Source organism: Maudiozyma barnettii, assembly GCF_903064755.1.
Source record: "Maudiozyma barnettii strain CLIB 1767 genome assembly, contig: KABA2_08, whole genome shotgun sequence".
NCBI classification, from domain to species: domain Eukaryota; kingdom Fungi; phylum Ascomycota; class Saccharomycetes; order Saccharomycetales; family Saccharomycetaceae; genus Maudiozyma; species Maudiozyma barnettii.
Window position 1 is genome coordinate 272,521 of NW_024545245.1, and position 23,787 is coordinate 296,307.

Consider the following 23,787-nt stretch of genomic DNA (forward strand, 5'->3'; position numbering starts at 1 on the left):
CGTTACCCTCTCCGGCCGTAAAAGATTTCCTTCTACAAAGGAAATAGGAACCTCTAGACGACTGCTAGGATTCATCACGTATTTATATTGACTTAAAAGTATCAGATGGACGACTATTACCTCATGACAGTCCATATTTTTAGTTCGTTATCATGCATTACAATATAGATACTATTATTATATAGATACATATTATAAACAATAGAAAACTAGTGTAAAGAGAGGAGACATGCAATTAACACAAGTAGATATTATTATGTCGTAACATATATATATATACTGCGCTTATTTCAAGACCTTACCGTCAGCAATTTCTCTGTTTTCACCGTCGACAACAACTGGCTTATCCCAAGCCCACATGTTGTTGATGAATTCCTTGTCTTCTTCCTTGGTTGGATCCAACTTGGCGTAAGCGTAAGATTCCCAATCTGGAGCAACATCGAAGGCTGGAGCGAATTCTTGACCTCTGATCATGATGGCACCGGTGATACCGTTGTTGTTGTTTTCACCGTAGATGACCATACAACCGAACATGTACTTGGTAGAGGCAGACAATCTGTTGAAGAAACCACCAACCAAGTTGTTAGACATGAAGGTTAGGGTCAATTCATCGTTGTACTTGTAGCCAACCTTCCAGATGGAGTATTCTTCTGGGTTGTAGTGTTCCCAGAACCATGGTAGAGCAACAGGTCTAGTATCCTCGTTAGAGTACTTTCTCTTCCAGTCGTCTAGAACGAAAGTAGACTTACCTAGAGCTTCTAGAGGGTGCTTTGCCTTCTTTACAGTTGGTTCAGCAGCTGGCTGTTCTTCCTTCTTAGCATCCTTCTTCTTTGGTTGTTCATCCTTCTTTGGCTTGTCCTTCTTTTCCTTCTTAGCTGGAACGTAAGCTAAAGCCTTTTCAGCGAATTTGAAATCCTTGAAAACGATCTTACCAAAGTCAGAGGCAACAACAGTCTTTAACCATCTGGTCAGGTATGGGTGTTGAGCTTTAGCTTCTGGATCTAGAATGGTAGAGAAAGCAGCAGTCCATGGGACAGCACATTGCAAGTCACCTAGGGAGATCTTTTCAGTTGCAATATAAGTGTGAGTCTTCAATCTGTCATCGAAAACCTTAGCGTACTTTTCAATTACAGCAAAACGGTTGTCATTTTCCTTCTTGTTATATTGCAAAACACCCTGAATAGAAAGAAGGTTGGTAAATATGGCAGAGAATAGGTTGGTGTTACCAACGGAGACCCATCTTAGAACTTGAGTCTTTTCAGCTTCAGTCTTACCCTTTAGAGCGGCCTTGGCCTTTTCATCTTGGATCAAGTCAGCAACATAGTAAAGGATGGCAACTTCTTCAGTGATCTTGAAACCCTTTGGGCCAATGAAGGCTGGAATTTGACCTAGAGGGAACTTGGTCTCGAAGTCAGCGACGGTAGACTTTTCGACACAAGCGATGTCAAGGTTGAATTTTTCAATCAAAGCCTTGACTGGGTGGCATCTTAGAGTAGTAGAGGTGTATAGAGTACCTTGAGACATTGTTATATGTTTGTATATAATAGGTAGTTTCCTAGAGAAATAATATCAAGAAAGAAAAAACCTTGTTCATAAGTGAATAATAGAATGCAACAGATAAATAGTTATCAACTAAAAGATGTAGCTTCTTATATATCTGTAATAATTGTGGTGCTGTCTTCTCTGCCAAAGAAAAGTGAAAATTTTTTTATGTTTTCAGTTTTTCTATTTTCGTTTTTGCGGTGCCCGTTGTGGAAAGGAAACCGAATTTTCAATTTGTGGAAGCTGGCAGAAAAACTATTACTATTGCTACTACAAGTAAGTGATTAGCTAAAGTATATAAATACATAGCGCTAGAAACAATTATACAATATAACATCGGTATATTTCAGTTCAACTCATTACTATTTAAAGAAATGAGGAACTAATTAAATCTCATTGTTCCTTATTCACTTTCAATCTAAAGATGCTTTGATAATCTGTCTGTTTGTTTTACAGAATAAGTCTAAGTAAGCGACTCTTCAATCATTTTTCTATCTCTATGATAAATAACTTCTTATTTCGACCTATATTAATTCTGTTTTGGAATCATCGAACATATGAAGGCAGAAATAAGACTGAATGGGAAATCAAATAAAAAATAGAAAGCCGTAGTATCGAGTAATTGATATATGTGTAGGTAGACTGGAGTATTATATAGATATATGTATGCAGAACATTAAACAGAATACCATTAGAATCGATAACGGCATTAGTCAAAACCGATATATACGATGTCACTGTTTTTTCCCTACTCTCCACACGATACATAACTAGTAAAAATGGGTCGTAAGTGTTTTCTCCACCCTCTTTCGTGGCTCGGTGAGACTTTCCCGGTTGACACAGAAATTTACCTGATTCGGTAATTTTCAGACAGTTTTGCTTCCGGTCCTGCTTTGTTCTCTTGGCGGAATACGAACTCCGAATGGCAGAAACTCAGTTGGGGTTATCTATGGACCCCTGGGGTTATATCTCAATATTTTCACGAAACTATTGTAGATTTTATATATATTAACATGATGAAAACCTTCAAACATAACTGATATGTTCTACTATAGTTCCAAGGTATCTAAACTTATACACTCGAAATCATTGACAAACTTCAAAGGGGTGTATACGACCGGCCCGGTAACGTTATACTGTGGATATCTAATATGAATTATATCCCCAAAATAAGACTTATCATTTGCAACTGCCTTAATTTTTTGTTTTATAAATTATATGACTTTAGGGTAACCATAGCAATGTACTATATAAACTATGTTATAGCGCTCGTGTCCTTATATAATTAAGCTTGGATTATCTTGACATCAATTCCATTTGTTACATATTAGGTTTCAGACCTCATATGTTGAAAAATAATCTTTGGGTATTTTTGTTATCGATTATGAGCCCTTGCACCGTTACTATATCGAGCCAATTCGAGATGGGGTAATAAACTCAAAGACATTTGCTTACTATACTCTTTGAGAGTCATATATTCACTGTCAGTGATGTAGAATATATCCTGGTACACGTTACCGTTATTTAACGTTACATACTTTTTTACCTAACCAGCTTGACATTATTCTTTAAATTGCATTATGTACACGTTCAAACTAATGAACGTAGGATTTCTTAGTTTATTTTAATTAGCTATTCTAAAAGAGTTTTATTTAATTGAAACAACTGGTCTAGAACATATTTTAGGTATTCTAGGTTATTGATGGTAGTTATTTGCCTCAAATTCCTGCTTTATATATTATTATTATTTTATCTTAGAATGGAAAAAGTGTCGAATGATACTTTATTTTTCCCCTACCTCACAGTTTAATCTATAATTAAAATGTTTTTCCTCTTTTGATTTTCAACATATTACCTACATTCTACTACAAAAAAAGATTAAATTCCTTCCATCTTAAATATATATAATCTAACCTTCAGGTAGACTACATATTCTTCTTTTATTATAGAAAATTTATCTCTATAGTTTTCTAGAGATATCACTCTACTTTCAATTATTCTTTTCTTTATTTACATTTCAAGTTCTTTTGCTTCATCACCAATCTACATACAGTAGCCTAAGTCGCAAGTAAATAATAGGTCTCAATCTCTCTTATTCTCTTTATTTTTTATTTACGTTTTAATCAACTTTATAATCCTGAAACCATTCGTTTATTAGTATCGACATCTAGTGACTATTTGGTTATTATTATTGTTCCTATTCCAGCATTGTTAGTTTAAAAAAAAATTAGGTTTTTCGATGGGGGCATCGCAATAATCAAATTTGGAAAATAAAAAATGTAAGAAAATTTTCCACTGGAGGAGTATTACCCGCACGGTTTAATTGAAAATTTTTCATTTCTGCAAAAAAATAATATGTTGTATGGTATTAGAGAGGGAATTAACTAGTAAGATTTGCGATGAGCTTCGATGAGCTAGTCAGAATGAAGGGAACAGAAGAAGTTTTAAGAAGGTATAATTACAACTTAGCTTCATAAGAGAAACTGAATGAATTAGAGTTCAGAAAGAAAGGTGGACAGTAATGAGTAATTCGGTGGAAGAAAGATTGAGAGCGAATTCTAATGCCTTTGATGGCTTATTGGCATTGATTCCAGCTAAATATTATTACGATGAACAAACACAGGACCAATGGAAAGCCAAGAAGAAGAGTAAAGACCAAGCCCGTGATGATAAGGCTAAGAAGTTAGATCCAAACTCTCAGAGTGAAGAAGTTTCCACAGCGTTGGATGTGATGAAGAAACGTGAAGTAAATGCGAAGCCTGTAGTGTTGCCTGGTCAAAGGATGAAAGAAATGAAAGAGGCTCAAAGACTAGCTGCTACTGTTAAAAGTAAAGAGAGTAAAGCGGCAACTAAGGATGATGAAAGTGAAGACGATAGTGAACAATCTCTACATGAAAACGAAAGTATTAAACTGATCTTTGATGATGAAGGAAATGAAATCAGAGACGATGATGCCGCTGAGGAAGAACAAATTTCTTCTGAAGATAGTGATAACGATAAGGAGATAGAGGTAAAAGAACAAAATTTTGAGACCGATGGTGAGAAACATGCTGCTATCAAAGAGGCTAAGACTGTTGAACAGAAGAAGATCACTGAAGAGATGAAGGAAAAGAAACAAAAGAATTTAGATGCGTTGCGTGCCAAATTACAATCCAAGATTCAAAATATGAGAAATAAACGTAAGGCTCCAGGTTCAAAGGCTCAAGGAGCTCCTGCATCAAGAGAAGCCATTTTGAAACAAAGACAAAACAGAGAAGAATCTAGAAAGAAAAGACAATTACCTGAACAAGATGACAATAGCGATTCTGACTCTAGTGATGAAGAAGATGATCATCTTTCTAAAAAATCTAAAGGTAATGATAAAACTGATGACATAAATGCTGATGGTGTGATCTTCCAAAACATTATGTTTGATGATGGTGATAGAGCTACATCTGATTTACAAAGGATAAGGAGAAATGGTAGTGGCAAGAAAAAAGGTCCAGCTAAAAAAGATTTAAAAGCTCATTTAAAGATTTTGGAAGATAGAAAGGCTAAACTTGAATCTAGAGATGAATTAGATCAAATCAAACAAAAGGAAAAAGATAAATGGCAAAGGACATTGCTTCAAACTGAAGGTGTTAAAATTAAAGACGATGAAAGATTGTTAAGAAAAGCATTAAAGAGAAAGGAAGCCAAGAAGAGGAAGTCTTCCATTGAATGGAGAGATCGTAAACAAATGGTTGTTGATACCAAGGCTGAAAGAGTAAAGAGAAGAGAAGAGAATTTACAAATTAGAAAAGATAATAAAGGTGTTAAAAGATCCAAGCAACAAAAGATGAAACGTAAATTTAAAGGTGTCATAACACCTAAGAAAAGAGCCGGATTCGAAGGCCGTTTAAAATCTGGTAAAGGTAGAAGGTAACAAAAATAAAAGATAGGAATAACATATCTATTAAAAAAACATAAATTTCTTAGTCATCATTAATTTTCATGTAATATATACAATTAAAAATCAAAAAATCAAAAAAAAAAGAAGGGAAGAATATTGTTTTAGAAAGTCTCTAAAATAGCAGTATATATATCTATGTATTACTGAAATCACAGAGAACATAATTTTAAATTTGATGGGACATTTTCAAAATAAAGACCATAATGAAGTTTACAACCTGGATTAAAATCTGTCAAACAACTTGTACATTTGATACCATTCGAGTATTCATTAAAGGTCATTTCATTATGGCATATCCCACAGAGAATAGTTGATGTTGTAGCATCTTTCTCAATCTTCAAATCATATCGTATAGGATCATGGTTTGCAACTTCTTGATGACATTCAAAACATGGGTAAAACGTTTGACAACATTTAAATTTAATTGCCATCACATCAAGTTGTGAATTCCAATGTATACATCTTGTCTGATCATCTACCAGTTTCCCAACCAGTTTAACCATTACTATCTTGGGGATGATTTAAGTATGATGAGTAAAGTTATAGTAATGTGTTTTTGTTTTTTAAATTGTTTTTTTAAATTGTTTTTTTTGTTCGAAAGGTTGAATATTTGTATAGTGTATGTAATTTTCGGAATAATAATAATTTATGTAGATGTAGATATATATATGTATGTATTTAATGTAAGACAAGTCATAAAAGATTCTTATATTTATTTCTTAGAATCAGCAAACTTAATACCTTTATCGATATTCTTCTTTAAAGTTTCTTTACATTCTTTCAATAATTCACTTTCTTCACCATTAATTTCACCAATTGGATGAATCTCTTGAATACCATTTGGTCCTAAAGTGACCGGAGAGGCAAAGAATTCGATGCCCTCTTTCTTATATAGTGGGGAGTCTACATAAGAAGGTTGAATAACGTTCTTTTCACCTGCAAACCCAGACAAGACAGCATTAGCGAATTTTGCACCAGCTTGAGCCATTGATAAAGTAGCAGAACCACCACCGTTCTTAGCCTTAACGACTTCATCACCACCAAATTGAATTCTGTGGATCAAAGCTTCCTTTTGTTCTTTAGTTAAAGTGGAACCATATTTAGTTTGAGATAATAATGGAATGATAGTAATACCGGAATGACCACCAATAACGTTAATAGTTTCCTTTGTTGGATCAGTCTTCACAATTTCAGAGATGAATCTAGAGGCTCTAATACTATCTAAAGTAGTAACACCGAATAATTTCTTTGAATTATAAACACCATTCTTTTTAAATACTTCTGCGACAATTGGTACAGTGGAGTTAACAGGGTTGGAAATGACTAAGATAGCAGCGTTTGGAGCGTTTTTAGCAGCGGCAGTAGCCAAATCGTAAACGATTCCAGCATTAATATTGAACAGATCGTCTCTAGTCATCCCTGGTTTTCTTGGTACACCGGCTGGAATTAGGACTAAGTCAGATTCTTTTAAAGCATTATTAAGACCGTCAGCTTCTTCTGCGGAAAAACCAGTAACTTTTGAATTTGTTGGAATATGGGAAATATCAGTGGCGACACCTTTAGCGTTCTTAATATCATATAATCTTAAATCTGTAACTTTTTCATTTAATTTCATCAATAGAGATAATGGTTGACCGATACCACCACAAGCACCAAGCACCGTTACTTTATAAGGGTTGAATGCAGTGGAGGTAAAAGTTCTTTTAGCTAGAGTGGAGAAGATCATTGTGTGTATATGTGTGTATGTGTGTATGTGTATGTATGGGTAGTAGTATACTTCAAAAATGCAAAGAAGTAAAAGAAAATGCAAGAGTATGATTCAATGCAAAAGTAACTAAGTAATAATACGGTCTTCAATATATATAGTACAGCTAATATCAAAATAATAAAATATATATTAAGTGTATGGGTAAGGAATATCACGATATAAACCAAGAGGTATAATTGGATAATAACTCTAGCGGAGTTAAAATAATTATAGTCACCTTTTCCCATTGCTGTTCATCATTTGTACTAATTGTAGTACTCTCATCATACCAAGCGAGCCAATCAAGAACGAATATTTCTAATAAGATATCCCTCTGCCACACACCCCTTAACTTTACGTATTTCGCACATCGCACATCGCAGCGTGAAAAGAGGCAAAGAAGCAGTATCTGTCTGTTTCTGTATTTGCAATGCCGATATATCGGAGAATCCACGTTGTCATCACTGTGCACGGACGAGAGGGGGAAGAGTTGCCCAACAAACCCTAATATAGGGTAATAATCCAAGTGGAAAAATGTGTGGGTGTGAGAAGGAAGGGATATCGATGATGCAGCATTGACATCAACCTGCAATGCAATGGAGAAAGCAAAGGGGAAGATAGACGTTGCAATATATATATAGAGAGAGAGAGAAAGAGAGAGAGCGACTAGGGAAGTAGCCTTACAAGATCCAACCCTATCAACTATTCAATTTCAAGCTTTAGCCCCTCAAAATAGTTCAGTGTGTGGGTATAACAAAATAAAAAAGCATAAAATGAGCCATAACAATAATAACGACGGTAATATTGAAGGAGATATTTCCGAATGTCCAGTAGATGAAGAAACCAGATTAAAATGGTTAGAACAAAATATGAAAGTTAATAAATCGCTCAATGAGGATAAGCTTTCAATGGAGAGAGAAATTTCAGGTATACCACGTACTGGACAAAATGGTCAAAAATGGATATATCCATCTGAGCAACAATTTTATGATGCCATGGCCCGTAAAGATTTAAATGCTGATAAGATGGATATGAAGACGGTAATACCCATTCATAATAATATTAATGAAAGAGTTTGGAATTATATTAAGCAATGGGAAAACGTTTCGAGTAATAATAGTCAAGATAGTGATGATGTCAATGCGTTATCGTTAACATCGTTTAAAGGAGATTCGCATAAGATTACACCAAGAGCCTGGATAAGACATTATATTTTTGGAATGGATCTTCCATTTGACAGACACGATTGGCAGATTAATCATAAAAATAGTAGTAATAGTAGTAATGTTAAAATTGATTATGTTATTGATTTCTATATGAATAAACAAGAAGGAGTTTATTTAGATGTACGACCAAAATTAAATAGTTTTGAAGGTTGTAAGAGGAGAATATTACATCTTTTGGGGTTATAATATGATATAATATGGTGGTAATGATGATATCATCGCTGTATTAATGTTATTTTAATAATAGTACAGTGGGCGAGTACCCTTAAAAACAGCAACAACAACAACTGTGTATATTGGTGAGGGTTAAATAACGGCATGAGATAAACGAATTTCGTAATAGCCTTTCTTCCTCTTCCTTTGTTTAATAAACGATTGCAATAATGTTGCAACATTATTGCACTTAATAATTAATGTTTTGAAATGTTGCATAATATTATGCAACAAATGATATTTGCCCTTCCCAATCAGTGACCGCCAATTTATTTGAACTGTCGCATTCACTGTACTGTACATAGGCACAATAATAATAACAACAATAGTATAATAATATAGTAATACAATAAATTCCTGTAAATAATAGTAATAATGCTAGCACAAGCTCTCTATCTATCACCTCTCTATCCCAGAGTCACAACACCAGAAGAGGCAAACGCATAGAATGAAATATTCCTGGAATATTATTGAAATATGTTATTTTTGCAGAGAGGAGAATTCAGTTTCTGGAATTCTTGTCCTGTCTTTCAAGTGTGCGTTAGGTATACTAGTGGGAGTTCTCCTCTCTGCTATCCCGGCACCAGTATCACCAGTCTCCCTGTCGTTTCTTTTTCCCCTCTTAGACAGCTGTGTTCCTAATACAGAAACAGAACAGAGCTTCTCGCACAAAAATGCGTTGCGCTGCTTTGGGCCGAGAAGGAAAGAACCAGAAAAGAGAGGGGGAAGAGACAGACACGGGACACGGCAGAGAGGAGACGGAAGAGGAGAAGTATTTCCTGTTCCCTTCGTTCGCTGTATTTCTGTGCGTGCCATGTCGTGGTACGTTGCGTTGCGTTGCGTTGTGTCTGTCTGTCTGCAATGTATTATCCCGTATTTTCATCCCGTTTCCTTGCTGTGCTCACAATTGTTCCTGCCATAATCACTACTGGCCACACTGGCTGGAAGGGCAACATGGGCAACATGAGCAACATGGTAACCATCGCCATCACTGTCCCCCATGGAGATCTTATTGCGATTTGTCATTGTAATTACGAACTACTCATTGTCTTATTGTGGTAAGAACGGCCATCTTAGCCTCTTGACTGAGAGAAAGTGTAGTAACTATTACCATTGGCTGTACAATGGTGACGGGTTCAATATTCTCTGGCTCTCTCTATTTTTTACCTGTTTTTACCTGTTTTGGGTCTATTTAGTATTCCCTGGCTATCCCCTTCGTTATTTTTGCTTATTTATTTGTGTCCCTCTCTCCCTCTCTATTGACAATTAATTTACAAAGAAAGAATGTCTCCTTTTGCGATGCCTATTCTATCCCTGTTTCGTTGAATTTCTATTTTCTATGTGATAATTAATAGATGTCATTCTCAACAGAATATATATAAGAGTCGCTATTGCAATAGTTGCATTTCTTTTCTTGATTTTGTAATGCTTTTTTTATTTCATTCTATTCCTATTTCTTATTCTTATTCTTTTTATTATATATATATATATATATAATCAATCAATCAATCAAGATAATAATAATACTAATATGTCTTCTACTTCAAGTAAGACTAACGATTTAGAAAATCAATTACCTTCTGGTAATAATATTACAACAAATGGTATGTCGCCACCAGTATCACAAGAAGGTAGACCTTATGACCCTGCTATGGATGACGCTTTCCCAAAACGTCAAAATATGGATGAAGATCAACAGGTCAACGTATCAAATAAAGGTACCGTAGCCTCAAGATTCGATATCGGAAGAGATTCTTGGAGAACTCATTTTATCGCTGCCTATGGTGAATTTTGTGGTACTTTTATGTTTCTTTGGTGTGCTTACGTTATTGCTAACATTGCAAATCACGACGTCTCATTAAATTACCCAGAAAATCAAAATAAATACCAATCTCATCCTGGTCAATTAATTATGATCGCCTTGGGCTTCGGTTTCTCCGTTATGTTCTCTGTTTGATGTTTTGCTGGTGTCTCAGGTGCCGCTTTAAACCCTGCCGTCACTTTGTCCTTAGCTTTAGCTAGAGCTATCACTCCAACTCGTTGTGTTGTCATGTGGCTTGCTGAAATCGTCGCATGTCTAGCTGCAGGTGGTGCCGCAAGTGGTATGACTCCAGGTGAAGTGAAATTCGATAACACTTTAGGTCTGGGTTGTTCAAGAACTAGAGGTCTATTCTTGGAAATGTTCGGTACTGCTATCCTATGTTTAACAGTATTGATGACTGCCGTGGAAAAGAGAGAAACTAACTTCTTGGCTGCTTTGCCAATTGGTGTCTCGTTATTCATTGGCCATTTGGCTCTAACTGCTTATACTGGTACTGGTGTGAACCCAGCTAGATCCTTGGGTGCTGCTGTCGCCGCTAGATACTTCCCAGGTTATCACTGGATCTACTGGATTGGACCTCTATTAGGTGCTTTCTTGGCTTGGTCCGTTTGGCAATTATTGCAATGGTTGGATTATGCTACTGTGGTTGCTGCTGAAAAGGAAGAATGATTAATATCTTTTGAATCAACTCAACTTTTACTTTATTTTATTCTGCATTCTTTCTCTTTTCCTAATTTTTACTCTATACAAAATACTACTATTCTCTAATAATAATACTAATACTAATTAACACTTTCATAATAATAAATTAATTTATTTTATTACTTTTTTTTTGCTTGCTGTGTCATCGCTTCGTATGACATCGCTTCGTCCTATTTAAGTATATACACTTATATTTTTCATTTCATATACACTGTCTGCAATTGTAATACTGATGGGCTACCATAGAACCAAATCGGAAAGATGAATTTGCCTGTATTATGCAAAGAATTGAAGTCAAACACTTTGCAAAGACTGGCGTTTCTGATTGGGGCCAAACAGGACACAAAGAAGGCACTGAGGATCAAGAACATTCAAGAACGTTTCACTCTCTTCCACGCCCTATCCCAGACTGTCCCAACCAACCATGCCAATGAGATCACCATCACGTCGGTGGATACAGGGGTCGTCAACTGCGCCGTGGCGTCAATGACTATAGCGGCAGGTCCCGGCAGCTTGCCCCGCTTGAACTACTGGAAGAAATGGAACCTCGAGAGCCAGTTTCTTGGCGTGGGCCAGTCCCTGACATTGTCCCCACAGCTCACCTCGATGGTCACGGGCGCCCTTGTGGCGCAACTCTTGCGAGACCCAGGTATTGAGGGCACGACGTTGTTCACCATCGAGAAACAGAGGGCGAGGACTGTGTCGTCCCGGGTCGTGTCGGACCCCATCTTGAAGCTGAATATCGTGGAGCATCTGCTGTATGACAAGCTGGGTGGCCATGGTGCGATCGAGTCCTCGGACCCGGCGAGGATGACAAAGTTCTGGATACCGCAGGAACTACTGAAGCAAGAGCAAGAGGGGGCAAAGTTCAATTCCAAACGGGCACGGATGGATTTGGTCAAAGCTATGGTGTTTCAAGGCAACCCGGGATTGTTGACACTTTCGGATCCGATTGACAAACAGATTCAAGAGTACCAGACACCGTCCGGTGAAAGTAAAGGAAGCCGCCGTGGGAGAATGCCTAGGTTGTTCGATGCGCTACAATTGCAAGAACCTATGAATGGGGCCAGAAAGGATGATGATTTGGCAGATTCGTTATTACATGCACTCGCTTGGTCGCAATGGTACAAGACATACAATGAATTGAATCAATTGTTGATGAAATCGCCACTACATTCTCAATTGGATGAATATATACATAGAAATTACGAACAATGGCAAGGTTTGTTAATGAATCAATTACAACAGAAGATCATCAAAAACTAATCCTTATTTACTATATAGCAGAATAGAATATGACCGCATCAGGCACGTGATCCTTTCAACTTTTCGCGCCAAAACATTAATAAAAAAAATAAGCAAAATATCGAGAGGAAGGAATGGATAAATGTAAAAAAAAAGGCCAACGAGTTAAAAATATTCCTACTTTACAAGCAATAGAACTAGCACTACTTGTCAAGTGATATAGAAAGCAATCATCACATTCACCATCCAACCATGAATATCAGGGCCGAGTTAGCCAAGTTTTTGAACCTATGTTTTGTGTTCTCGTCAGCATATATGTTTTGGCAGACATACTCACTCATTGCAGACACACATTCCCCAATCGTTGTGGTATTGTCAGGTTCAATGGAACCAGCTTTCCAAAGAGGTGATATTTTATTCCTGTGGAACAGAAACAAATATTCTAAAGTTGGTGATATTGTCGTGTATGAAGTTGAAGACAAACAAATCCCAATTGTTCATAGAGTATTAAGAGAACATCATAGTACAAAGAATAACGGTAAACAATTGCTATTGACTAAAGGTGATAACAATGCAGGTAATGATATTCCTTTGTATGCAGGAAAGAAGACATATTTGGCAAAGAATAAAGATATCGTTGGTACAGTGAAAGGCTATTTCCCTCATTTGGGTTACGTAACCATTTGGGTAGCTGAAAATAAGTATGCTAAATTTGCTTTATTGGGATTCTTAGCTATAACGTCATTGTTTGGTGATGAATGATTAAAATACAGTTTTATAATATACTTATATAATACTATTTTATGTAAGTATTTATTAAATGCATAGAAAGAAATGAATACGCCCATGATAGGAGTAAATTACCGTATGGGTAGTGTATTACACTCCCATGTTCTCTACTATTACACAACATGGAGTAAGAACATGCTTTATTATAGTGTTTGATGGTAAACGCTTCCATTGCTAAATGCGATTCAATAATATAGAATGAAGGTTACCCTCGCCATATTTATTTTTTTTCAATTTAAAATTGCCATACTTTCATGAAAGTTCCAGTTCTTTTAAAGGCCGAGAGAACAAAAGGGGCAATTCACACATTAATTCTATAAGATCAGGTACTCACTGGATTGACTTGAGCTAAGGAGTGATAATAACAACACAATTTGATAGATATTACTAGGAAGTCACTTCACGGACGTATTATCTGTTTATTAACCTTTTCTAACGAAAGAAAACACAACAATAGCAATCAACAATGTCACAATCATTACGTCCATACTTGACAGCAGTACGTTATTCCTTGGAGGCTGCTCTAACATTAACCAATTTCTCCTCCCAAGAGGTTGAAAGACATAATAGACCAGAGATTGAAGTGCCTAACACCAGTGCAGAATTGTTACTGCAACCAATGCATATTGCTCGTAGTGAGACTGAACAAGTATTGATTGAGCCAAGTGTTAATTCAGTACGTATAAGTTTGATGGTGAAGCAAGCCGATGAAATTGAACAAATATTGGTGCATAAGTTCACTATATTTTTAGAACAAAGAGCAGAGGCATTCCATATCTTAAGACGTGTGCCAATTAAAGGCTACAGCATTTCATTTTTAATTACAAATAAACATACAGAATCCATGAAGACAGGTAAATTAGTTGATTTCATCATTGAATTCATGGAAGAAGTAGACAAGGAAATTAGTGAAATGAAGTTATTCTTAAACGCAAGAGCAAGATTTGTAGCAAATGAATATCTAGGTGAATTTGTTTACTAATTTCGTATCGTTCTTTACGTCATTTCCTTGTATGTAAGAATATGAACAAACAATGATATATAACTAAATATTTACTAATACAATAACGATCCAATAGAATTAAAAACGCATGGAACATTGAGCATTATATACAATCGATATTCGTTTTTTAAATCAATTGATATAGTAATCTCAGATCTACCAGTTTGTATTTGTAAAACTGGAATTTTTTCATTGGTATAAAATTTTTATGAGAATAGGGGAAATCAGATATGTATAGAAAATATTCCATATTCATATATATAGCTGGTAAGTGCGTCTAACTTGTTGTCACCACTGATGTAATAGGAAATTTCTAATTCTCGCCGCGTAAGAGGGGTACTTGACATAAGCAATAGAACTAGTTGGAAAAAAATGAGCAATTCATTTTGTTTAAGAAGTAGACATATTGATCAATTTTAATTATACCACATGATTCTTTAATCGTTTGACCATCGTTTAATTGTAGTGCATAGATTTGTTGCAATAGAGGTTTATATATTACAGATTCGTCGATGACGTTACGCGAGCTTTCCTCATTAGAACAATATTTCTATTATAGATGTAAATTACAGTTGCATTCATGTTTTTACCTTGCAACTACATTGAACAAGATTCCACCAAGGACTATATTTGAATATGCATTACAAGAAACAATTAAAAAATATCCACAAGCACATTGTACAGTTACATTAGATGCTGTTAATGTGACACCGAATATCAAAGAACTCTCTGATTCACCAATTTATTTTGATGATGTTGTTGAATATTGTGAATGGGATTCCCTTGATACAGAGAAGATGAATACAATCTTCAAAAAGTATAACTTTGCATTTGATAATGGTAGACCATTGTGGAAAATTATTGTGTTAGAGAAATCTAATCAGCTAATATTTGCATTAAGTCACATATTCTTTGACGGCATGTCATCGACTATTTTCGCTACAACATTTCTGGAGAATTTGAATCGTAAGGTAGATGACTCCAAAAAGAGAGATAACGGTTTGCTCTATACCTCGCGAAAAGATGTAAATATACCACCCCATGCTTATGATTTGTGGCCAGTGCCATTAGCATGGAAAATAAAAAGACAGCTAGTAAAATTATTACTCAAGGTTTCTCCTGGAGTGGTTACAGGTACTGATAAGAATCTGTTACAGTTTGAAAATTATAATTTCCCTGACGATTTTGTTAAAGTCCCAGCTGATGAAGAAGATACATTTACTGTAAAAAATGACAATCTGCAAAGAATACTAAGATTCTCTCCAGAACAATTGAAAACGATTTTATCTAAATGTAAAGAAGAGAAAGTTTCATTGACTTCTTTCTTGGGCGCGTTGTTTTCATTTGGTTTGAACAATGTTTCATCAGATGTCTTAAGAAATGGGAAATCATTTTCAATCAATATTCCAATGAATACGAGACCTATTTGTAAAGAGTACCTGAACGTTGATGAATCATCTTTACAATTGGGTGATTTTATTATTGGTATGGAGTATCCATCTACTCTTGACACTGTTTCGAATGAAACTTTTTGGAGTTTTGCTACCAAGATTAACGAATACATACTTGATAACAGACAAAATCAAATATCTGATCAAATTAATACTGCAAAATTATTAGATGTTGCGAATGTTAAGAGTTATGTGAGACAAAAAGTCGAAAATGCATATGGTATTGGTCCAGGTGCGGCTTTTGAAGTCACTAATTTAGGTTACGTCACCTTCGGAAGTAATTCCATTGAAGAGGATAAAAATTATTATGTGACGGATGCATTTTTCAATCAGCCTCAAGGGTTTTCAAATATATTCACCTGCAGTATTATCACAACTGCGATCGGTGGTTTGACTTGTAGCATTAGTTATCCAAAGAGCCTAGTGGTTGAAATGGAACCTATTTGGTCTAAGGTAGATGAAATTATTGAAAAAATATCCAGCTCTATATGAATTTTTAATGTGTTTGAATACTTAAATATTAATGTCTATATATAAATTTAAATGTTCTGATTATACCTTATTTTCAACCTCGAAATTAGTCACCTGGTTCATGTCAGAACTACTTCTTGTAATTGTTGTGCTAACATGATCAATATCTAAAGTCTTTGGTTCAAAATTGTAAGATGTTTGAATTTCAACAGATTCTTCTTGAACTCTATATATACTAGAAATTCTAATAAATGTAACAAAGATGACAGGCAATAAAAACATTGGGACGGCATCAAAGACATATAGGAACCATTCATGTGATATGATCTCACCTTTGTAACCTTGGATAAACTCAATGGCTCTCACAATAGATCTCAACAAAATCAGAATACAGTTTATCAATAGGATGATATTCAAATTTCTCCATGTCTTTGTTCCTGAGGCAATTGGATTGTCCATTTTCTTTAACTTGAATAAGAAATAGACTTCGTTTATCATGAATAAACCAAACCATGCAATTTGGACGAAAAGACCTGCTGTAACGATGTTTGAACCAGAAGTGGCAGAGGATTCGTTAGCCATCAAACCACCACCGGCAGCTTGTAAACATAAACTGAACACATCACCTACAACAAAGAAAGTTGTATTATATTTAGCAGGCATAATCATTAATTTTTCTGCTTGTAATAAATGAGCCATTCTACCGAATAGCATATAGATTGTAGCAGTGTAGAAGGTAGGAGCAATCAATAGGCAAATGGATTGACCGATATATGGAGAGACGTCTTCTTGATGCAATGTAGAGATACTTCTACAGATATAACCTGCAATTTCAGAACCAATACCGAAAAACAAAGGCACATATGCACCGATCAATTGAGTTCTGTTATAATATTTAATAGAATATGAGACGGATGTGTTAGCATCCAGGAAACTCGATACTTTCTTCATACTTTTACAACCATATGATACGAATACCGGTACGACAATGACACATATTATACAGAACATAACAGCAAAAAATCTTGCGGCACCTTGATTAGGTGTGTATCTAAACAATTGGAAGTCATCATAATCGTCACTAGTCATTTTTATTATAAATTATTTTATTCTAATGTATTTGTAATATTTGAATATTAGTTAACTGGGAAAATAGGATGTATTAAAATATATCTTTGTTTTGTTTGTTTGTTTGTTTGTTTATTTATTTAATAAATTAATGAATATAAATAAAAGGGAAAATAAAACAATGAAGTTTAAAGAATTAAGTAATCTTATTTATATTAATGAGGTTGTTACGGAGATCAAAAAAAGTTTTAAACAAGAAAGGCTTACCCCTAGACGTGCATTGCCTCGTTCTTAGAATAAATACAGGAGTTGCAAAAGTTTGTCCTTCCTCTATCTATAAGAAGTGTGAGAGTCATTGCCATCCTTTACAAGCTATTAACAAGAAATGCATTAGCTGCATCGAAGAAATCAGAAAGAAAATATGTGTATATTTAATTTTTTTAATCAAAGGTTGTTGATGTTGTTACTAGGTAGATCATTTCCGAAGGCGATTCGGCAAAGGGAGATAAAAAAAAAGAAATTTTCTAAAATAGACAGAATTTAATTAAAGCATCAATGAATAGTTAGTTCAATGTGCTACATAATTACAGTGTAGAAATATTTGTGGAGCAAATCTTGAAATGTGTCGATGACTACAAAAAAAAACGAAGTTTGTACGGAATATTGAGTAAGCCAAGCAAATTTTCCCATTATCTTCATGAAAATACCGAGCTCTCTCGGCATCCAATAAAGTGTACCCAGAGAGGGACTACTACTACTACTACTTCACACACAAGTCGTGTTTGTTTTGTATCTGTCTTTGAGGGTCTGCCGCGCCTTGTTTTTCTTTCTCTTCTGCGGATATTGTCTGTTCCAACACTGGGGTCGTTCTTTTCTTTTGAATTTTTTTGGGTTCTTTCGAGATAAACCAATATGTAACTAATAATGTAGGCACAGTTTAAAAAAAGATAGCTATAGTGGCGATTTCGGGAAGCGATACTCAGGTTTTGTATCCGGATACCATACATTAGAGAGCCACAAGGAACAGTAATTTCGGGAGAGCTGTCCGAACGTGATTCGGCTATTCTTGACAGAAACCCAGAATAAACAAAGAGCGATGATCCATTTTTAGAAGACATGTGCTGTTGGTAGTATCTATAAATATTACAAAGCCGAATTACACTTAGTCTTCGATTCCTGTTCAATCGATGAAGAGGCCGATAGTCGAGTGTTGAATAAAAGGTTATGTCTCTATATATCTTTTAATACATAAGTATTTCATAATATGACATAGTTGTATTCATTCCTAGACCTGGGTGGCAAGGGAGACCATACAACGATCGCCAAGAAAATAAAAAATTGTCTTTATTTTGTAATCTATTTATACATCATTGTTGAATAGCAATGTGGTTCATACGTTGTTGTTGTTGTTGCTATAATATCTACCCGATTGTAGTTCGGGATGGAATATACTCTTTTTTTCGATGCATTTTTTGTTTTGACTGTTTTTACACCCACACATTATAACATCCGTGCATTTTGTAAAAATTGAATTTTCCTTATTTTTGAATTTTTTGTTTTTCAAATATTCGCGGCGTATGACCTGTTTAAAGTCAGTTCACTAAGATAGTACAGAATTAATCAAACTGGGCAGTTGTGAGCGGACTTATCTCTTCCTAATTTTATATTTCCTCCGCCAGCAGAGAGAGAGCTAACGTCAATATCCTCTGCCTAAATCATAGTTTACCTATGGTAATGTGCCCTGTAATATCTGATCTCTACACTGAGCCCAAGCCTTTCTATTTTGTATGTAGAACCTTGTTTCATTACCTACTCTTACTCCCTTGCTCACCACCCCAATCAATAATATTTGCTACCAAACAATTGTTTGTACCATCTAGCAAAAAAATAATTCAGATGAAACCTTACTCTCGCATTCTATTATGTGCATCTTGCTTTTACTACCACCAAAATTAATATTGTTCAATCAATCAATTTGTAGATTGTAATACAGCTCTGTTCTTCTCATTGATGGACGCATCCTCACTTCCTTACAATATTTTCTTACTATTATACACTGTCACTGCCCTTAGTAGTCAATCCTAGTAATTAAGAGCTGAGAAGTTAACGATAATTTATCCAAAAAATTAAAATTAAAAAATAATGAATAATTAGTAATATATCTTGGTTATATAACAAGTTTTAATATTTGTATTATCTTGGAAATTTTTATAATACCGGAAATAATAGCATAAATAAATTGAGCAAAATGTCACTACCAGCTACTTTTGACTTAACCCCAGAAGATGCCCAACTATTGTTGGCTGCTAACGCACACCTAGGTGCTAGAAACGTTCAAGTATGTTTTAAAATAAATACATAAGTGATATACCCAGATTATTTTTACTTCATTGTATTAAATTATGAAAGTTCATTGAATGGCAAATTGTTATGAGAAATGTTAATGTACATGAAATTGGATTGCAAATAAAATTTATATTATATAATGTGGAACCCTTTGATATATTAAACTGACTATGATGATATGAGAGAATATGTTTTTATGTGTGCGATAGATTGATGATGATGATAGAAAAATGTAATAATTTTACAATTTATGAGATTTAGTTTGAAAAATTTATTATAATGGAACAAAAATGTATTATTCAAATATGAAAGTACGATATTTATAAGACATGTGTTGGTAGCGATTACAAAATCGTTTAATTGAATGTATATTGATCATTTCACACTATTCGAATTAGTTTATGTTGAAATATGAAAAGAAATAGTATAGCCCCAGTAGTACAGTTACCAATATAAGATACAAGCACATAGATTAAAAGATTTAGGACAACATTATCACCATTCTATCAATTTTTTATTATTACCTGATTTCACGTACATTTTGACATGTGTATTATTTGTCCATCCATGTGAACTTTTTCATTTGTTTTAAATAAGTTTTTTTTTTACTAACAATTATGATATTGAACAATTTAAATGTTTGATTTCCACTTTTTTTTTATTAGGTTCACCAAGAACCATACGTTTTCGAAGCTAGACCAGATGGTGTCCACGTCATCAACGTCGGTAAGACTTGGGAAAAGATTGTTCTAGCCGCTAGAATCATCGCCGCCATTCCAAACCCAGAAGATGTTGTTGCTATCTCTTCTAGAACTTACGGTCAAAGAGCTGTCCTAAAGTACGCTGCCCACACTGGTGCTACTCCAATCGCTGGTAGATTCACCCCAGGTTCTTTCACTAACTACATCACCCGTTCTTTCAAGGAACCAAGACTAGTTATTGTTACTGACCCAAGATCTGACTCTCAAGCTATCAAGGAAGCTTCTTACGTCAACATCCCAGTTATTGCTCTAACTGACTTGGACTCCCCATCTGAATACGTTGATGTTGCTATCCCATGTAACAACAGAGGTAAGCACTCCATTGGTTTAATCTGGTACCTATTGGCCAGAGAAGTTCTAAGACTAAGAGGTGCTCTAGTCGACAGAACTCAACCATGGTCTATCATGCCAGATTTATACTTCTTCAGAAACCCAGAAGAAGTTGAACTACAAAACACTGAAGAAGCTTTAGCTGAAGCTGTTGCCGAAGGTGATGAACCAAAGGAAGAAGTCACTGAAGAAGCTACCGGTGCTTCTGAATGGGCCGATGAAAACACTGATGCTGTTGAATGGTAATTCATCAATGTATAATTTAATATAATTTATTTTAACTTACATTAGTATATTAGTTTATAATCAATCTTAAATAAATAAAAATTCCACATTTTATGCAAGTGTGTCAAGGTTAAATGTATATAATTACAGAGGTTCAGTATATAATTGTATTATCTCGAGTTTTCTTACGTAGTACCAATATCTGGTTTTGTTGTAAAAATTAATTTAGTTGCCTTTGTAATGGAACATTATATTCCTAGTTATATATATATAATACGCTCTGTTGATCGATGAAGACTTATTCCATATAGATATTAATTCATTATATAGATATTCATAATATTTGAAAGTCGGAGCTTTTACAGCGCATTAAAATTTAAGGCGAACTTATTATTCGACAAATAACTTAATAAAACACATATGAAAGGAAATTTGTTACTTCGAAAAGAGGGAAGAACAGCAAAATAAAGTGGAAAGTGAACTTATAGGCCATATTGCATTTGTTCATTATTATATATACATTACAAAACCCACGACTCGGGAATTAGATAGGATTGCTATATACTTCTAGATTACAACCATTGCATAGAAATGAGTATTCCTAAAGAGAGACTATTAAAACTTGCAGAGATATCGGCGAAGATATTCGATCAAAATTTTAATCCTTCAGGTATGAGAACTGGTAGTAAAGTATTATCTAAAAGACTGAAGGGTCCCTCTGTTGCTGCATACTACGGTAATCCTGATTTTGTGAAGTTCAAAAACTTGAAAACATTGTTCCCTGATAGTGAATTCATAGATGAAGAAGAACAATACAGATTATCCAAGGTAGAAGGGTTGAAACGTCGTGGTAAGGGTGCCCCTAAGAAGACTAAGAAAGGTGCAGCTAATGGTAAATCGAAAAAGAAATAGAATTTACTAAGTGGTAATGTTTAATCTACCTATTTCATGTCATCCCGATATTTGTCTTTATTCATGCACCGGTTAATGACCCTATATTCCATTTAAATTATTTGCATTTGTCAATATATAACCTGTATATACTATTAATAATATTACAATATACTTAACAAGGAAGACCCTTCTTTAACTTAGACAGTATCTGGGACACATTTTGTGGTTCTTCAGGTAGTGATAGATATAGAATATCGTATAATTCATTAATTTGTACTTTAATGGATGTACCACTTAACAAATTTTTAAATGTCATTGTAGAAAAGTAATATTCTTTAATCTTCCCCATCGAATGTGAAAATGGACTAAACATTGCAGGAACATTTAAAGGATTATTGTGTAATGTCAATATGACTCTCCCATTTTTGTGATATTTTGGTAATAAAAGGATTCCCCCTGGTAGACGTTTAGCATCCTTTATTCTAAGTAAGATTGCAAACAATGGAAAATGATTTATTAGACCAATAATAGAAGTTAAAAACACCGAAATATAAACGGTTGTTACCCATAAGAGTGTGTAAGAGCTGTAAAATGAAAGCACTGTAGGCATCAAGAAAGACAATACGATAAATAACAATGTACCTAATAATAGCTCATCAATTTCAAAATAATCATAATCTATTCTCTTTCTAAGAACATTTCTCTTTTTACCACAAAATAGATAAAATAAACTAATTAGAGTGTTTAATTGCCAATGGTACAATTTGCAACTAATATGGTAAAACAGATATATGTGAAACGATAACAAACTAAAAAAATCAACAATTAACGATATACCAAAAGACGCACCAAATACACATGAAACCTTAGTAACAATTGTTAAGAATATACTTAATTTACTTTTATCACTAGCAAACCTGATTAGGGAGTTGTAAGAAAATTCCATTATCCAGTAAAAAAGTTCAGAAAGGAAAGATGCCAACTCATGATTAAGTTTTATACCAAATGGATTATTGGCCAATATGTGCGTCACTTCAATCATTTTATCATATAGCGTTGTCATGATAACATCACTTAGTGTATTTACAATTGTGTCATGATTTTCGTTTAATACGGCTCCAAACATTAACCCAAATGATATGTCGTTTACTATTAGCCATAGAGTATTATAAAACCTGATATAATCTGGGTAATATTTACAAGAAAGTTCTATTTTATTAGTGGAACTTTCACGATTCGGTGTAGAATATTCAGAAATTGTCTCATCGTGCACTTTTGTTTGGTAAATTTTCATGAATTGAACTGGGAAATAACAGATTTGTTGAAATCTAAGATCAATCTGTTTTGCAGTGGCAGACAACCTTAAAAGAGTAGGTGTCATATTTCTCAAGAAGACAGAACCATAGTATGCAATGTAACAAGCACCAAACGTTGCATAAAATGCAGCATTGCAAACTAATCGATGAAAAACTGTTGAGACGTACCATATCTGTAATAAAGTAATACCCGATACATTATTTTCCTTCGACTTTCCAATCATCGGATATGATTTATGAAATGCATTCAAAGTCGAGTTGTATGTGTTAATGATATCTATAGTTTTGTTCAGTTTAAAATTCATTGCCCTGTATCTTTCATAAGATGTTAACTTTTCTATATTAGGTATCTTTTTTAAATTGGGATTGTCAACCACAGTATTCTTTGATAATAGCAAAGAAATAGGCTCAATCGAATAAAATTGCATCAATTTAAATTTTGGTACTTCAAATTCTACAATGTTAAAGCTTGGAGTATTAATAGTCCAATTTCCTTGAGGGTCTCTATTTCCTAAAATAACGTATGGAAACCCTAGTTCGACGGCGTCCCGTAAGGTAGATATTTGTTCAACAGCAATTACTACATAATCTGTGTCTTTGAGTTTGATGGCTATAATAATCAGTTCCTCATCGTTGAGTGTTGATTCCTTTCGCAGTAATTCATTCGGCCAGAATATATAATTTGACATGGTTCGATTTCAAATA

At 34.5% G+C, this 23,787-nt stretch overlaps 14 protein-coding genes across 14 annotated transcripts; 9 read left to right on the forward strand and 5 right to left on the reverse strand.

Moving 5' to 3' along the window:
- Positions 1-285: 285 nt before the first annotated feature.
- TEF4 (translation elongation factor EF1B gamma) lies at positions 286-1,524 on the reverse strand (the record flags this gene model as incomplete). Its single annotated transcript, XM_041551994.1, has 1 exon — positions 286-1,524. The coding sequence occupies one exon, from the start codon at positions 1,522-1,524 to the stop codon at positions 286-288; it is 1,239 nt and encodes a 412-aa protein (XP_041407928.1).
- Positions 1,525-4,063: 2,539 nt separating this feature from the next.
- Positions 4,064-5,446, forward strand: RRP14 (ribosome biosynthesis protein RRP14; the record flags this gene model as incomplete). The annotated part of the gene is made up of 1 exon (XM_041551995.1): positions 4,064-5,446. One exon carries the CDS (start codon positions 4,064-4,066, stop codon positions 5,444-5,446), a length of 1,383 nt encoding a protein of 460 aa, XP_041407929.1.
- Positions 5,447-5,622: 176 nt separating this feature from the next.
- HOT13 (Hot13p) lies at positions 5,623-5,976 on the reverse strand (the record flags this gene model as incomplete). Its single annotated transcript, XM_041551996.1, has 1 exon — positions 5,623-5,976. One exon carries the CDS (start codon positions 5,974-5,976, stop codon positions 5,623-5,625), a length of 354 nt encoding a protein of 117 aa, XP_041407930.1.
- A 209-nt stretch (positions 5,977-6,185) lies between these two features.
- On the reverse strand, positions 6,186-7,199 carry MDH1 (malate dehydrogenase MDH1; the record flags this gene model as incomplete). The annotated part of the gene is made up of 1 exon (XM_041551997.1): positions 6,186-7,199. One exon carries the CDS (start codon positions 7,197-7,199, stop codon positions 6,186-6,188), a length of 1,014 nt encoding a protein of 337 aa, XP_041407931.1.
- A 794-nt stretch (positions 7,200-7,993) lies between these two features.
- Positions 7,994-8,632, forward strand: CYT2 (cytochrome c1 heme lyase CYT2; the record flags this gene model as incomplete). Its single annotated transcript, XM_041551998.1, has 1 exon — positions 7,994-8,632. One exon carries the CDS (start codon positions 7,994-7,996, stop codon positions 8,630-8,632), a length of 639 nt encoding a protein of 212 aa, XP_041407932.1.
- A 475-nt stretch (positions 8,633-9,107) lies between these two features.
- On the forward strand, positions 9,108-9,581 carry KABA2_08S02992 (uncharacterized protein; the record flags this gene model as incomplete). Its single annotated transcript, XM_041551999.1, has 1 exon — positions 9,108-9,581. One exon carries the CDS (start codon positions 9,108-9,110, stop codon positions 9,579-9,581), a length of 474 nt encoding a protein of 157 aa, XP_041407933.1.
- A 1,863-nt stretch (positions 9,582-11,444) lies between these two features.
- On the forward strand, positions 11,445-12,449 carry CCE1 (cruciform cutting endonuclease; the record flags this gene model as incomplete). The annotated part of the gene is made up of 1 exon (XM_041552000.1): positions 11,445-12,449. The coding sequence occupies one exon, from the start codon at positions 11,445-11,447 to the stop codon at positions 12,447-12,449; it is 1,005 nt and encodes a 334-aa protein (XP_041407934.1).
- A 231-nt stretch (positions 12,450-12,680) lies between these two features.
- On the forward strand, positions 12,681-13,190 carry SEC11 (signal peptidase complex catalytic subunit SEC11; the record flags this gene model as incomplete). The annotated part of the gene is made up of 1 exon (XM_041552001.1): positions 12,681-13,190. One exon carries the CDS (start codon positions 12,681-12,683, stop codon positions 13,188-13,190), a length of 510 nt encoding a protein of 169 aa, XP_041407935.1.
- A 493-nt stretch (positions 13,191-13,683) lies between these two features.
- On the forward strand, positions 13,684-14,199 carry ARC19 (Arc19p; the record flags this gene model as incomplete). Its single annotated transcript, XM_041552002.1, has 1 exon — positions 13,684-14,199. One exon carries the CDS (start codon positions 13,684-13,686, stop codon positions 14,197-14,199), a length of 516 nt encoding a protein of 171 aa, XP_041407936.1.
- Positions 14,200-14,732: 533 nt separating this feature from the next.
- On the forward strand, positions 14,733-16,163 carry SLI1 (N-acetyltransferase; the record flags this gene model as incomplete). Its single annotated transcript, XM_041552003.1, has 1 exon — positions 14,733-16,163. The coding sequence occupies one exon, from the start codon at positions 14,733-14,735 to the stop codon at positions 16,161-16,163; it is 1,431 nt and encodes a 476-aa protein (XP_041407937.1).
- A 60-nt stretch (positions 16,164-16,223) lies between these two features.
- Positions 16,224-17,231, reverse strand: RTA1 (Rta1p; the record flags this gene model as incomplete). The annotated part of the gene is made up of 1 exon (XM_041552004.1): positions 16,224-17,231. One exon carries the CDS (start codon positions 17,229-17,231, stop codon positions 16,224-16,226), a length of 1,008 nt encoding a protein of 335 aa, XP_041407938.1.
- Positions 17,232-19,458: 2,227 nt separating this feature from the next.
- On the forward strand, positions 19,459-20,893 carry RPS0A (40S ribosomal protein uS2; the record flags this gene model as incomplete). Its single annotated transcript, XM_041552005.1, has 2 exons — positions 19,459-19,548; positions 20,222-20,893. The coding sequence occupies 2 exons, from the start codon at positions 19,459-19,461 to the stop codon at positions 20,891-20,893; spliced, it is 762 nt and encodes a 253-aa protein (XP_041407939.1).
- Positions 20,894-21,463: 570 nt separating this feature from the next.
- Positions 21,464-21,784, forward strand: RSM27 (mitochondrial 37S ribosomal protein mS33; the record flags this gene model as incomplete). The annotated part of the gene is made up of 1 exon (XM_041552006.1): positions 21,464-21,784. One exon carries the CDS (start codon positions 21,464-21,466, stop codon positions 21,782-21,784), a length of 321 nt encoding a protein of 106 aa, XP_041407940.1.
- Positions 21,785-21,938: 154 nt separating this feature from the next.
- On the reverse strand, positions 21,939-23,771 carry GPI1 (phosphatidylinositol N-acetylglucosaminyltransferase; the record flags this gene model as incomplete). The annotated part of the gene is made up of 1 exon (XM_041552007.1): positions 21,939-23,771. One exon carries the CDS (start codon positions 23,769-23,771, stop codon positions 21,939-21,941), a length of 1,833 nt encoding a protein of 610 aa, XP_041407941.1.
- Positions 23,772-23,787: the final 16 nt, after the last annotated feature.